Below are 13,719 nucleotides of genomic sequence, written 5' to 3'. Positions count from 1 at the left end.
AGACTTCAATATTCCCAGGTAAGAAGTTTTAGGTTGTAGTTATTATAGGAATTATAGGACTATTTCCCTCTATACCATTTGTATTTCATTAACCTTTGACTATTGGATGTTCTTATAGGCACTTTAGTATTGCCAGTGTAACAGTATAGCTTCCGTCCCTCTCCTCGCTCCTCCCTGGGCTCGAACCAGCAACACAATGACAACAGCCACCATCGAAGCAGCGTTACCCATGCAGAGCAAGGGGAACAACTACTAGAAGGCTCAGAGCGAGTGACGTTTGAACCGCTATTAGCGCGCGCTAACGAGCTAGTCATTTCACTTCGGTTACACCAGCCTCATCTCGGGAGCAGCGCAATGCTTGCCGCACAACGAAAAGCTTCTGGCAAAATGCACGAAAGTGCTGTTTGAATGAATGTTTACGCGCCTGCTTCTGCCTACCACCGCTCAGTCAGATACTTGTATGATTGTATGCTCAGTCAGATTATATGCAACGCAGGACACGCTAGATAATATCTAGTAATATCATCAACCATGTGTAGTTAACTAGTGATTATGATTGATTGTTTTTTAGAAGTTAAGATTAATGCTAGCTAGCAACTTACCTTGGCTTACAGCATTCGCGTAACAGGCAAACTCCTTATGGAGTGCAACGAGAGAGAGGCAGGTCGTTATTGCGTTGGACTAGTTAACTGTAAGGTTGCAAGATTGGATCCCCCGAGCTGACAAGGTGAAATCTGTCGTTCTGCCCCTGAACGAGGCAGTTAACCCACTGTTCCTAGGCCGGCATTGAAAATAAGAAGCTGTTAACTGACTTGCCTGGTCAAATAAAGGTATATAAAAAAAATAAAAATAAAAGTTTTTTTAAATCGCCGCCAAAAAAATACAGATTTCCGATTGTTATGAAAACTTGAAAATCGGCCCTAATTAAATCGGCCATTCCGATTAATAGGTCGACCTCTAACTGAAAGAGTTGCTTCCTGTGCTTGGCCCTCCTTTGTTGAACATAATAAATGCCTCCCTACCAACCGGATGTGTACCAAACTCACTAAACGTGGCAGTGGCACTCTTGAAAAAGCCAAACCTTGACCCAGAAAATATAAAAAACTATTGGCCTATATCGAATCTCCCATTCCTCTCAAACGTTTTTGAAAAAGCTGTTGCACAGCAACTCACAGCCTTTCTGAAGAAAAAACATGTATATGAACCGGTTTTGGACCACATCATAGCACTGAGACTGCAGTTGTGAAAGGTGGCAAATGACCTTTTAATAGTGTCAGACCAAGGTTCTACATCTGTCCTCGTGCTCCTAGACCTTGTGTTGCTTTTGTTACCATCGATCACCATTCTTTTGGAGAGATTGGAAACCCAAATCGGTCTACACGGACAAGTTCAGATCTTATCTGTCGGAAAGATATCAGTTTATCTCTGTGGATGGTTTGTCCTCTGACAAATCAACAGTAAGTTTCAGTGTTCCTCAATGTTCCATTTTTGGACCACTATTGTTTTCACTATATATTTTACCTCTTGGTGATGTCATTTGGAAACATAATGTTAACTTTGACTGCTTCGCGGACAATACACAGCTGTAAATTTCGATGAAACATGGTGAAGCCCCAAAATTGCCATCCCTGGAAGTCTGCGTTTCAGACATAAGGAAGTGGTTAACTTTTAAACTCGGACAAAACAGAGATGCTAGTTCTAGGTCCCAAAAAACAAAGAGGTCTTCTGTTGGATCTGACAATTTTGATGGTTGTACAGTTGTCTGAAAAAAAAACTGTGAAGGACCTCGGCGTTACTCTGGACCCTGATCTCTCTTTTGACAAACTTATCAAGGACAGCTTTTTTCCATCTATGTAACATTGCAAAAATCAGAAACTTTCTGTCCAAAAATTATGCAGAAACATTTATCCATGCTTTTGTCACTTCTAGATTAGACTACTGCAGTGCTCTACTTTCCGGCTACCCGGATAAAGTACTAAATAAACTTCAGTTAGTGCTGAACACGGCTGCTAGAATCTTGACTAGAACCAAAAACATTTGATCATATTACTCCAGTGCTAGCCTCTCTACACTGGCTTCCTGTTCAGGCTAGGGCTGATTTAAAGGTTTTACTGTTAACCTAAAAGCATTACATGGGCTTGCTCCTACCCATCTCTCTGATTTGGTCCTGCCGTACATACCTACACGTACGCTATGGTCACAAGACGCAGGCCTCCTTATTGCCCCTAGAATTTCTAAGCAAACAGCTGGAGGCAGGGCTTTCTCCTATAGAGCTCGATTTTTATGGAAAGGTCTGCCTAGCCATGTGAGAGACGCAGACTCGGCCTCGACCTTTAAATCTTTATTGAAGACTCATCTCTTCAGTCCGTCCTATGATTGAGTGTTGTCTGGCCCAGGGGTGTGAAGGTGAACAGAAAGGCACTGGAGTGACGAACCACCCTTGCTGTCTCTGCCTGGCCGGTTCCCCTCTCTCCACTGAGATTTTCTATCCTTAACCTATTATGGGGGCTGAGTCACTGGCTTACTGGTGCTCTTTCATGCCGTCGCTGGGAGGGGTGCGTCACTTGAGTGGGTTGAGTCACTGACATGATCTTCCTGTCCGGGTTTGCACCCCCCTCGGGTTCGTGCCATGGGGGAGATCTTCGTGGGCTATACTCGACCTCAGGATAGTAAGTTGATGTTCTGAAGATATCCCTCCAGTGGTGTGCGGGCTGTGCTTTGGAAAAGTGGGTGGAGTTATATCCTTCCTGGTTGGCCCTGTCCGGGGGTGTCCTTGGATGGGGCCACAGTGTCTCCCGACTCCTCCTGTCTCAGCCTCCAGTATCTATGCTGCAATAGTTTATGTGTCGGGGGACAAGGATTGGTCTGTCATATCTGGAGTATTTATCCTGTCTTATCCGGTGTGCTGAGTGAATTTAAATATGCTCCCTCTAACTCTCTCTCTTCTCTCGGAGGACCTGAGCCCTAGGACCATGCCTCAGGACTACCTGGCCTGATGACTCCTTGCTGTCCCCAGTCCACAACAGTCCATCTGCTGCTGCTCCAGTTTCTGTTCACTGGACGTGCTACCTTGTCCCGGACCTGCTAGTTTCGACTCTCTCTCTTTCGCACCTGTTGTCTCTAACTCTGAATGATCGGTTGTGAAAAGCCAACTGACATTTACTCCTGAGGTGCTGACCTGTTCCACCCTCTACAACCACTGTGATTATTATTATTTGACCCTGCTGGTCATCTATGGACATTTGAACATCTTGGCCATGTTCTCTTATAATCTCCTCATCTGTCTGTGCCGGGTGGACTGGCCACCCCTCAGAGCCTGGTTCCTCTCTAGGTTTCTTCCTAGGTTCCTGCCTTTCGAGGGAGTTTTTCCTAGCCACCGTGCTTCTACACCTGCATTGCTTGCTGTTTGGGGTTTTAGGCTGGATTTCTGTATAGCACTTTGTGACATCAGCTGATGTAAAAAGGGCTTTATAAATTCATTTGATTGATTGATTGATTGACATAGGCTATAACTGCTTCCACAGACACATTGGCATCTAGAGGCTATAACTGCTACATGACTGATTACAACACCTCAAGGTATTGACTTTGGGGCAGTAAACAGAATCTAGATGGAGTCAGTCCGCTTCGTTTGTGTGACTGCTCTAGTTGACTGACTGGCTAGTGCAGTGCTCCAGTTGACTGACTGGCTAGTGCAGTGCTCCAGTTGACTGACTGGCTAGTGCAGTGCTAAAGTTGACTGACTGGCTAGTGCAGTGCTCCAGTTGACTGACTGGCTAGTGCAGTGCCCCAGTTGACTGACTGGCTAGTGCAGTGCTCCAGTTGACTGACTGGCTAGTGCAGTGCTCCAGTTGACTGACTGGCTAGTGCAGTGCCCCAGTTGACTGACTGGCTAGTGCAGTGCCCCAGTTGACTGACTGGCTAGTGCAGTGCCCCAGTTGACTGACTGGCTAGTGCAGTGCCCCAGTTGACTGACTGGCTAGTGCAGTGCTCCAGTTGACTGACTGGCTAGTGCAGTGCCCCAGTTGACTGACTGGCTAGTGCAGTGCCCCAGTTGACTGACTGGCTAGTGCAGTGCCCCAGTTGACTGACTGGCTAGTGCAGTGCCCCAGTTGACTGACTGGCTAGTGCAGTGCCCCAGTTGACTGACTGGCTAGTGCAGTGCCCCAGTTGACTGACTGGCTAGTGCAGTGCTCCAGTTGACTGACTGGCTAGTGCAGTGCTCCAGTTGACTGACTGGCTAGTGCAGAGCTCCAGTTGACTGACTGGCTAGTGCAGTGCTCCAGTTGACTGACTGGCTAGTGCAGTGCTCCAGTTGACTGACTGGCTAGTGCAGTGCCCCAGTTGACTGACTGGCTAGTGCAGTGCCCCAGTTGACTGACTGGCTAGTGCAGTGCCCCAGTTGACTGACTGGCTAGTGCAGTGCCCCAGTTGACTGACTGGCTAGTGCAGTGCCCCAGTTGACTGACTGGCTAGTGCAGTGCCCCAGTTGACTGACTGGCTAGTGCAGTGCTCCAGTTGACTGACTGGCTAGTGCAGTGCTCCAGTTGACTGACTGGCTAGTGCTCCAGTGGTGACGACAGGGCATTTGTTTTTGCATAAGAAAGCGTCTCCCTTGACATTCTGGAAGCAACTACCCGCAGTAACAATAATGTGAGGCAAAGCACAATGCAGCACTTGCTACTAAACAACTCAGCTGGGCACAGCAATAGTGTGTATATACACACACACACACTTGTCTTTGTGCGGCTGTTAGTAAAGACATCAACCATCCGGATGTGCACGCTGAACACACACACACACACACACACACACACACACACACAAAATCCAGAGGGTTGAAGGAGAAGCCAGGAAGAGAGGCCAGGAAGAGAGGGTGAGGTCCACATGGCTAAGTGCACCAGCAGAGGGTTGAAGGAGAGGCCAGGAAGAGAGATCCAAGAAGAGAGGACAAGAAGAGAGGCCAGGAAGAGAGACCAAGAAGAGAGGTCAAGAAGAGAGGCCAGGAGGAGAGGACAGAGGAGAGGCCAGGAGGAGAGGACAAAAGGAGAAGGTGAGGTCCACATGGCTAAGTGCACCAGCAGAGAGTTGAAGGAGAGGCCAGGAGGAGAAGGTGAGGTTCACATGGCTAAGTGCACCAGCAGAGGGTTGAAGGAGAGGCCAGGAGGAGAAGGTGAGGTTCACATGGCTAAGTGCACCAGCAGAGGGTTGAAGGAGAGGCCAGGAGGAGAAGGTGAGGTTCACATGGCTAAGTGCAACAGCAGAGGATTGAAGGAGAGGCCAGGAGGAGAAGGTGAGGTCCACATGGCTAAGTGCACCAGCAGAGGGTTGAAGGAGAGGCCAGGAGGAGAAGGTGAGGTTCACATGGCTAAGTGCACCAGCAGAGGATTGAAGGAGAGGCCAGGAGGAGAAGGTGAGGTCCACATGGCTAAGTGCACCAGCAGAGGGTTGAAGGAGAGGCCAGGAAGAGAAGGTGAGGTTCACATGGCTAAGTGCACCAGCAGAGGGTTGAAGGAGAGGCCAGGAAGAGAAGGTGAGGTTCACATGGCTAAGTGCACCAGCAGAGAGTTGAAGGAGAGGCCAGGAGGAGAAGGTGAGGTTCACATGGCTAAGTGAACCAGCAGAGGGTTGAAGGAGAGGCCAGGAAGAGAAGGTGAGGTTCACATGGCTAAGTGCACCAGCAGAGAGTTGAAGGAGAGGCCAGGAGGAGAAGGTGAGGTTCACATGGCTAAGTGCACCAGCAGAGGGTTGAAGGAGAGGCCAGGAAGGAGAGGCCAGGAGGAGAAGGTGAGGTTCACATGGCTAAGTGCACCAGCAGAGGGTTGAAGGAGAGGCCAGGAGGAGAAGGTGAGGTTCACATGGCTAAGTGCACCAGCAGAGAGTTGAAGGAGAGGCCAGGAGGAGAAGGTGAGGTTCACATGGCTAAGTGCACCAGCAGAGGGTTGAAGGAGAGGCCAGGAAGGAGAGGCCAGGAGGAGAAGGTGAGGTTCACATGGCTAAGTGCACCAGCAGAGAGTTGAAGGAGAGGCCAGGAGGAGAAGGTGAGGTTCACATGGCTAAGTGCACCAGCAGAGGGTTGAAGGAGAGGCCAGGAGGAGAAGGTGAGGTTCACATGGCTAAGTGCACCAGCAGAGGGTTGAAGGAGAGGCCAGGAGGAGAAGGTGAGGTCCACATGGCTAAGTGCACCAGCAGAGGGTTGAAGGAGAGGCCAGGAGGAGAAGGTGAGGTTCACATGGCTAAGTGCACCAGCAGAGGGTTGAAGGAGAGGCCAGGAGGAGAAGGTGAGGTTCACATGGCTAAGTGCACCAGCAGAGGGTTGAAGGAGAGGCCAGGAGGAGAAGGTGAGGTTCACATGGCTAAGTGCACCAGCAGAGGGTTGAAGGACAATACGCCCATACAGCCTTACAGTGGGATCGAGATCATTTCCAAAAACACACTGGAACACAATTATCTCTCAACTGGAGAAAACTACAGGCAACACCCCGTCAATTGAAAGCACACACACACACACAACTTTGAACAGGTTTCAAATGTACTTAGATTAAGGAGGTCAAATATTAGGGATGTGTCCCCTTTCAAGACGATTGGATACGTATCTAGAAACATGGGCTCCGATACGATACAGGAACGATACGTTTTCGTTTGAAACGATTCGGTGCGATTCTGCTTGATTAGAGCACGAATCGATGAGATTCATTTCAATGCGATACAATTTGATGTACTGGCATTTGCTGCATAAACACATTCATTTTCAATTTAAATTCAAATCTGCTGCAGCCCATGTGTGTGTTTGTGTGTGTGTGTGTGTGTATAAATAATGTCTGTCTATGGTGTGTATACTAAGGTCAGCACCTGATCTGAGCCACAAGGGAGACTAGGCATCTACCACCCCTGTACCATTATCAAATTAGGGGGCAATGTAACTTGTTTTCTTGTCACCGCACTTTGGTTTTCAAAATCACCTGACCCACTAATTAACTTATTTTTTTACAGATTAATTGTTTGCAATATTTAGCATTTACAAATGAACTATGACATAGCCAATGAATACATAGCAAAACTATGGATTTCACCCCCCCCCCCATCTCAAAATCGAATGGTTTTGACCGTTTGGAAGTTCAGTGAGCTTCTTTTCTCCTCCTGCTTTGACCATGCGCCTCACAAAGTGATTGCTGTCCTCGTTATGAAATTACCATTCATTGTTATTAAATTCTCTCAGCCTCGTGACAAAATGTGTAGAAAGAAAAAAATGATCTTTAAAACTGCAACATTGTCTCTTAGCCTCAAACCAAAATGTGTAGAATAGCATTATAAAACTGCACATTGGAGATCGGTGCCCCAGGGCCCCAAATGTGGTTGTCCGGCTCTGTATATCTAAAATGACCATATACACTGATTGTTTCAAGCGAAACTACAAAAACTATTGCTGATGGTGAACATGAAGAATGAAAATTAAATGCCTCCGTTCAGCGGGTAGCCTATAGCCAGATCAGAGTTGTGTCTCCGCTAGCTTAGCTTTCATTCCAGTAAAACACCATTTTCAACAGCGCATTGATAACAATAAACTTAATGACTTGTAGATCAATGACTGTCAACACAGTTACATGCAGTTCAACACTGAAGAGGAGGATGTGTCAGTTGTCACAAAAGATGAGATGTATTTTCAGAAGGTAGAAAGAAAGTAATATGAGCAAATCATTTCAGTGAATCTGCGATTTGTAACGTTTAAATCGATTCTCTGACAAAGCATGCTACATTTGGATGAGTTTGAGGTCCGGGGACTGATGAAGTCACATCTTAAACATTTGATTTGGCAAACAATGTGTAGGCCTATCAGTGAATCGGTATATATATATAATAAAATATGGATTATTCTCTATAACAACCTGCCTGAGCAGACTTCAACGGGGTGAGAAAGCCTTTCTGAAAACAGGACTTGAGTCACACAACAAGATAAATGATCTGTACTAAGAGAAAGATGAACTGTTACCCTGACCAGTTATTTGACTACAACCAAAACAATCTCTATTGCATCCTTTCACAACCATGTGAATGATCATATTTCATGCATAGCAGGAAATTGCAGAACGAGACAAATCGACCATAAAGTGTGAGTTGAGTTGCATGTGTCGTAAGTGTTTAGTGTGGGGTTATTGTGGCTTGCTGCTCTTAAATTCAGTCGATGAATAATGTAAGTTATTTAACAAGCACACACACACGCACACACACACACCCCTTTAGTAGGCCAAAGGTAAAGATGATTTCATGCATCATAAATTGTCAACAGCTCAGGAGTTATGGTATACTTCATCCTAATGGGATTTATTCAACTCATGTGCTGTATTGTTCACACAGAGATATTTTATCAAATGTATTCAGATTAAACTTTCATCAAATAGCCCATAGGCCTACAGTGCTATTCGGGGATTTCAATCTTGGAAACAGCTATATTTGTAGAATACAGTAGATTTATATGGATAAAGTTAAGGACAGGCTGTGTGTACATACATACAGTCAACAATGTACCTAATGGAGGGCTTTGCTCCAAGGTAAAGACAAAAAAACAATACTTCCTTACATAGCAAGCCAGAGCATTCAATATGATTACAGTATAATAAAGATGCTTTGTTACTACAGCTGAACCACCGTAGTCTAAACACAACACGGATCTGGGGAAAAGGGCCACAGTAACTATGCAGTAATTGACTGGTTTAAAACACTCAATGTGTCTGGTGCTGTAGCCTAGTGAACGGTGTTGATTTCATTCCCTGAACCATCACACCACTGCGGCTTACGACATCCAAATGCAACAACAGTTAGGACACTGATAAGTCCATCTCTATAGACCAACACAGATGCAGCAGTCAGTTAGGACACTGATAAGTCTCTCTCTATAGACCACCAACACAGATGCAGCAGTCAGTTAGGACACTGATAAGTCTCTCTCTATAGACCACCAACACAGATGCAGCAGTCAGTTAGGACACTGATAAGTCCATCTCTATAGACCACCAACACAGATGCAGCAGTCAGTTAGGACACTGATAAGTCCATCTCTATAGACCAACACAGATGCAGCAGTCAGTTAGGACACTGATAAGTCCATCTCTATAGACCAACACAGATGCAGCAGTCAGTTAGGACACTGATAAGTCCATCTCTATAGACCAACACAGATGCAGCAGTCAGTTAGGACACTGATAAGTCCATCTCTATAGACCAACACAGATGCAGCAGTCAGTTAGGACACTGATAAGTCCATCTCTATAGGCCAACACAGATGCAGCAGTCAGTTAGGACACTGATAAGTCCATCTCTATAGGCCACCAACACAGATGCAGCAGTCAGTTAGGACACTGATAAGTCCATCTCTATAGGCCACCAACACAGATGCAGCAGTCAGTTAGGACACTGATAAGTCCATCTCTATAGGCCACCAACACAGATGCAGCAGTCAGTTAGGACACTGATAAGTCCATCTCTATAGACCACCAACACAGATGCAACAACAGTTAGGACACTGATAAGTCCATCTCTATAGACCACCAACACAGATGCAACAACAGTTAGGACACTGATAAGTCCATCTCTATAGACCAACACAGCCCTCCTCTGGCAGCGCTCTAAACAAAAAGTCCTTGTGTTGATCCATATCTAAAAGGAAGGAGGGGGAGGCCTTGCCTTGGCTACACTGCCTGGTGAATGTTTTTTGGCAGAGGAACACGCCGCACGTCAACCGAACCAGCCTCACTCTCTCTTGCATCTGATTAGCATCCATCATGAACTAATGTAAACTTGGCCCCGTGTGACATGCAGGCAAACGGTGGCAAACCGACCAATGAGGAGCAGACTGCTGGAGAACAAAGAGTCAGTGACTCCAGCCCGACAGCTTGCAGCCCGACAGCTTCGGTAAGGGACTAATATTAAATCAACAACGTCACACGTCTTTGTCTCCACCCGTAATGGCACTTGGTCGTCAACACCATACCTTCTTACTCACAACAAGTGGCATTCTCCCACCTCCCCTCCTCCTTCCATCCATCCCCTCATCTCACAACAACAAGTGAACAATTACAATTCTCCCACCTCCCCTCCTCCCTCCATCCCTCCTCCCTTCCTCCCTCTTCTCTTCCCTCCATCCATCCTCTCCTCCATCCAGCCATCCCCTCCTCCATCCAGCCATCCCCTCCTCCCAACAGCCATCCCCTACTCCCAACAGCCACCCCCTCCTCCCAACAGCCACCCCCTCCTCCCTCCCACCCTCATCCATCCATCCCCTCCCTCCATCCATCCATTCCCTCCTCCTTCTCTCACAACAACAAGTGACCAATTGGCATTCTCCCACCCCCTCCTCCCTCCATGTCCTCCTCCTTCCCTCACAACAAGTCAACAAGTGGCTATCCCCCTCCTCCCCAAAAGCATGGTGATTATTTGACATTCTGGGCATCTAGCCAGAGCTCCAGATTCTTCTCTGAGCCACGCTCTGTTACTATGGCTGCTACAGCAGCTGCTTTCTGGGCGATGTGATCATCTTCAGTTACACATCTCTCACACCTCCTTCCACCCTCCTCGCCTCTGCCCCATGATTCTGTCCACATCTTGCTATTCAACATTATGGAGACTGACAGTGTTGTGTTCGAGACCAGACCAAGACCGGAGACTGTTGGATTGAGTGTGTGGACAGGTGTCTTTGATACCGGTAACGAGTTCAAACAGGTGCAGTTAATACAGGTAACGAGTGGAGAACAGGAGGGCTTCTTAAAGAAAAACTAACAGGTCTGTGAGAGCCGGAATTCTTACTGGTTGGTAGGTGATCAAATACTTATGTCATGCAATAAAATGCTAATTAATTACTTAAAAATCATACAATGTGATTTTCTGGATTTTGTTTTAGATTCCGTCTCTAACAGTTGAAGTGCACCTATGATAAAAATGACAGACCTCTACATGCTTTGTAAGTAGGAAAACCTGCAAAATCGGCAGTGTATCAAATACTTGTTCTCCCCACTGTATCTATATATATATATAAATAAATAAGTTGATTAATCGGTATCATCTTTTTTTGGTCCTCCAATAATCGGTATCAGCGTTAATCGTCGCCTCTAATATGAATACAGGCACTACGACATCTTGCATTTCTGTCGTTCCATGATGAAGATATACTACTTGCATTTGCTGGTATCCATATGCCTGTTTCGTTCACTGTGCATTCCAGTGACTGAACATGCTTGGATCAATCCCCAAATACGTATTTATAGGCTACATTCACAATAACACAAGATACATGATATAATAATCCTGCTTGTTATCCTGAAAATGTAACAACACACACCTCTTAAATATATCACAATGCATCACAGTATATTATTTAAAAACGCAGTGTTATCCAACAGCCCCATGCATTCCCCTCTCATAGTTGGAGCTGTTTTCCTAGTAGTTGTTGGTCATAAGGAACCGCCGGGCAGGCAACCGCTTACCAGACCATCTTTGTTGTGAAACCATTAAGACACCGTCAGGCTGGAACTTTCAAATGCAGGCAATTAGGTTACTCTCATATGAAGAAAAAAAACACATTGATATTTGGGAAGATAACGTCCAACCCAGCGTGGCATAAAATATGACATATGTTATTTTATTCTAAACGAGTTATCCTACAATTGAACAAAGATATTATTTCAATGCAATGACAGGTCAATGCTGATGAATTGCCATTGTCTACAATCTGGGACCGGTTTATTACATCAACGCTACAGAGCGTGTGTTGTTTGCCTCGGCTACCCACCCACTAGATAGGTCATGTAAACACTGCGCTGGCCCTAACATAATCATTCAACGGGAACCCCTTTGTCCTCCTGTGTGTGATGCTAAATATGTTGACAGTCCATTGTTAACATTCAATCAACACCATAACAGAAAGAAAATCACCTGGATTATTCTGGTTGTGTTACTGTCTGCCCATCATTGAAATGGCTTGTTGCAGCGGCAGACAATGTTAACACTTGTTTCACTGTAAAGTCTACACCTGTTGTAGTCCGCGCATGTGACCAATAAAATGGTATTTGATAAAATGTTCCCGTTCTATCTGTGCACGAAGCGATTAAACGCTGCAAAACACCGCTGCACAACAATAACAGCAGGCTCCCCGGCCACACACACACACACACACACACACACACACACACACACACACACACACACACACACACACACACACACACCTTCAAGCTCGATCTGAGCGGTCCTTTCGCCGTCGTTTGGTTGAAGCCCACCGCTATCTCGTCCTCTGAGAATTCTTTCAGGCTTCCGTCTTGCATTAACACCATGTAGACATTACGCCGGGGTCCGGTTGAAACGTCTCTGTTTTCCTGCTTGACAGCCTGTACCAGTCCTGTCAACGGAGCCCCGTCCCCTGTCGGACTCGGCGTAAACACCCGGCTCCCCAGGATCGAACGCTTTACCAAGCGCCTCGTATGCATAGCGGTAAAATGTTTAACACCGAATTTGAAGCGGTAAATATCTATCGATGGACGTCGAATTAGCTATACTGTAAACACGGACATTAAAACACAACACCGAAGCGGATAGACTATACTCTGCTGCTACCACGGTTCAAAACGAATGATATTCGAAAGCGCGAATATGTGTAGGAAAAGCAACAAGCACCGATTAAGGAATGCATGAAAGCGAGTCATTCCCCGCCAAATAACCTCTTCAACCGACCGGCTTTCGATCTTTCTTCGTTCGATCTGTTTGTTTTCCTGACTGTCCCCTCTAAACTCACGAGAAAGCACAAAAAGACGGAACAGCCAAACACTCTCGGACCGACAATGACATTTGTACAGCAATCTTTAAACCCAACAAAATGGCTTTGCCAATATACAAACAAAGCGATAGATGTTGGTCTACCCGAAATACAATTCAAATTTCACACATATTTTACACCGGTTTTCCGTCTGACAGGATGAAATTTGCTGAAATAGCCGCGTAAAGTGACTCCGGATCCAGATTTGAGAAAATCCAGTTCGTAGCCGAATGCCAGGAGGCAGCGTCTGTACCGGCGGAATGCTGCCTATAAACATGTGCGGTCCAGCGGCCGACTCCAGCTCCCATTGGTCCGCAGAGCACACGCCTCCACTGGGCTACGCTCCCTTTTCGGTGTCAGTTTCGCTCCAACAGAAGGTAAATGAATCCGGAAAGGATGCTCCATTCAAAACAATGACGCAAGGATGGAGAGAAGAGGAGACAAGGAAGAGGGAGGGGTTAGATGAGAGGAGAAAAAGAGGGAGAATCTAGCGAAAATAAAAACTTAAACCAGCCAGGCTCGGTATGGATTGTTGAGAAGCCAGTGTTACTATGTCTCTATCAATCGTTTTGAAAGCAAATCTAAGCCCTGAATTATTCTCTACACTTGGCTTAGCCTACATAAAGTGTTATTTTAGGAGCTATGAAAGCCATTATGTAAAAGCATTGCTCCTGGATCTATAAGGCATCAGGTAATCAACCAAATCAATCAAATGTATTTATGAAGCCCTTTTTACATCAGAAGATGTCACAAAGTGCTTTTTTCCACCTTTATTTAACCAGGGAGACCAGTTGAGAACACCTTTATTTAACCAGGGAGACCAGTTGAGAACACCTTTATTTAACCAGGGAGACCAGTTGAGAACACCTTTATTTAACCAGGGAGACCAGTTGAGAACACCTTTATTTAACCAGGGA

The 13,719-nt window shown here is 46.1% G+C and overlaps 1 protein-coding gene across 3 annotated transcripts in view; it reads right to left on the bottom strand.

Moving 5' to 3' along the window:
* Positions 1–12,811, bottom strand: part of LOC135549575 (zinc finger protein 704-like) — a 117,573-nt gene extending 104,762 nt beyond the window's left edge. For all 3 annotated transcript variants that reach the window (XR_010456988.1, XM_064979658.1, XM_064979659.1), the window contains exon 1: positions 12,219–12,811. Coding sequence is in view for 2 of the 3 variants with exons in the window: in XM_064979658.1 (XP_064835730.1) it covers positions 12,219–12,476 (258 nt within the window). In the remaining variant the exon portion in view is untranslated. The remainder of the gene's footprint in view (positions 1–12,218) is intronic.
* Between the last annotated feature and the right edge of the window lie 908 nt (positions 12,812–13,719).

This window comes from Oncorhynchus masou, chromosome 12 (assembly GCF_036934945.1).
Source record: "Oncorhynchus masou masou isolate Uvic2021 chromosome 12, UVic_Omas_1.1, whole genome shotgun sequence".
Lineage (NCBI taxonomy): Eukaryota > Metazoa > Chordata > Actinopteri > Salmoniformes > Salmonidae > Oncorhynchus > Oncorhynchus masou.
The sequence above is the reverse complement of the archived record's forward strand: the minus strand, read 5'-3'. Positions and strand labels throughout refer to the sequence as shown.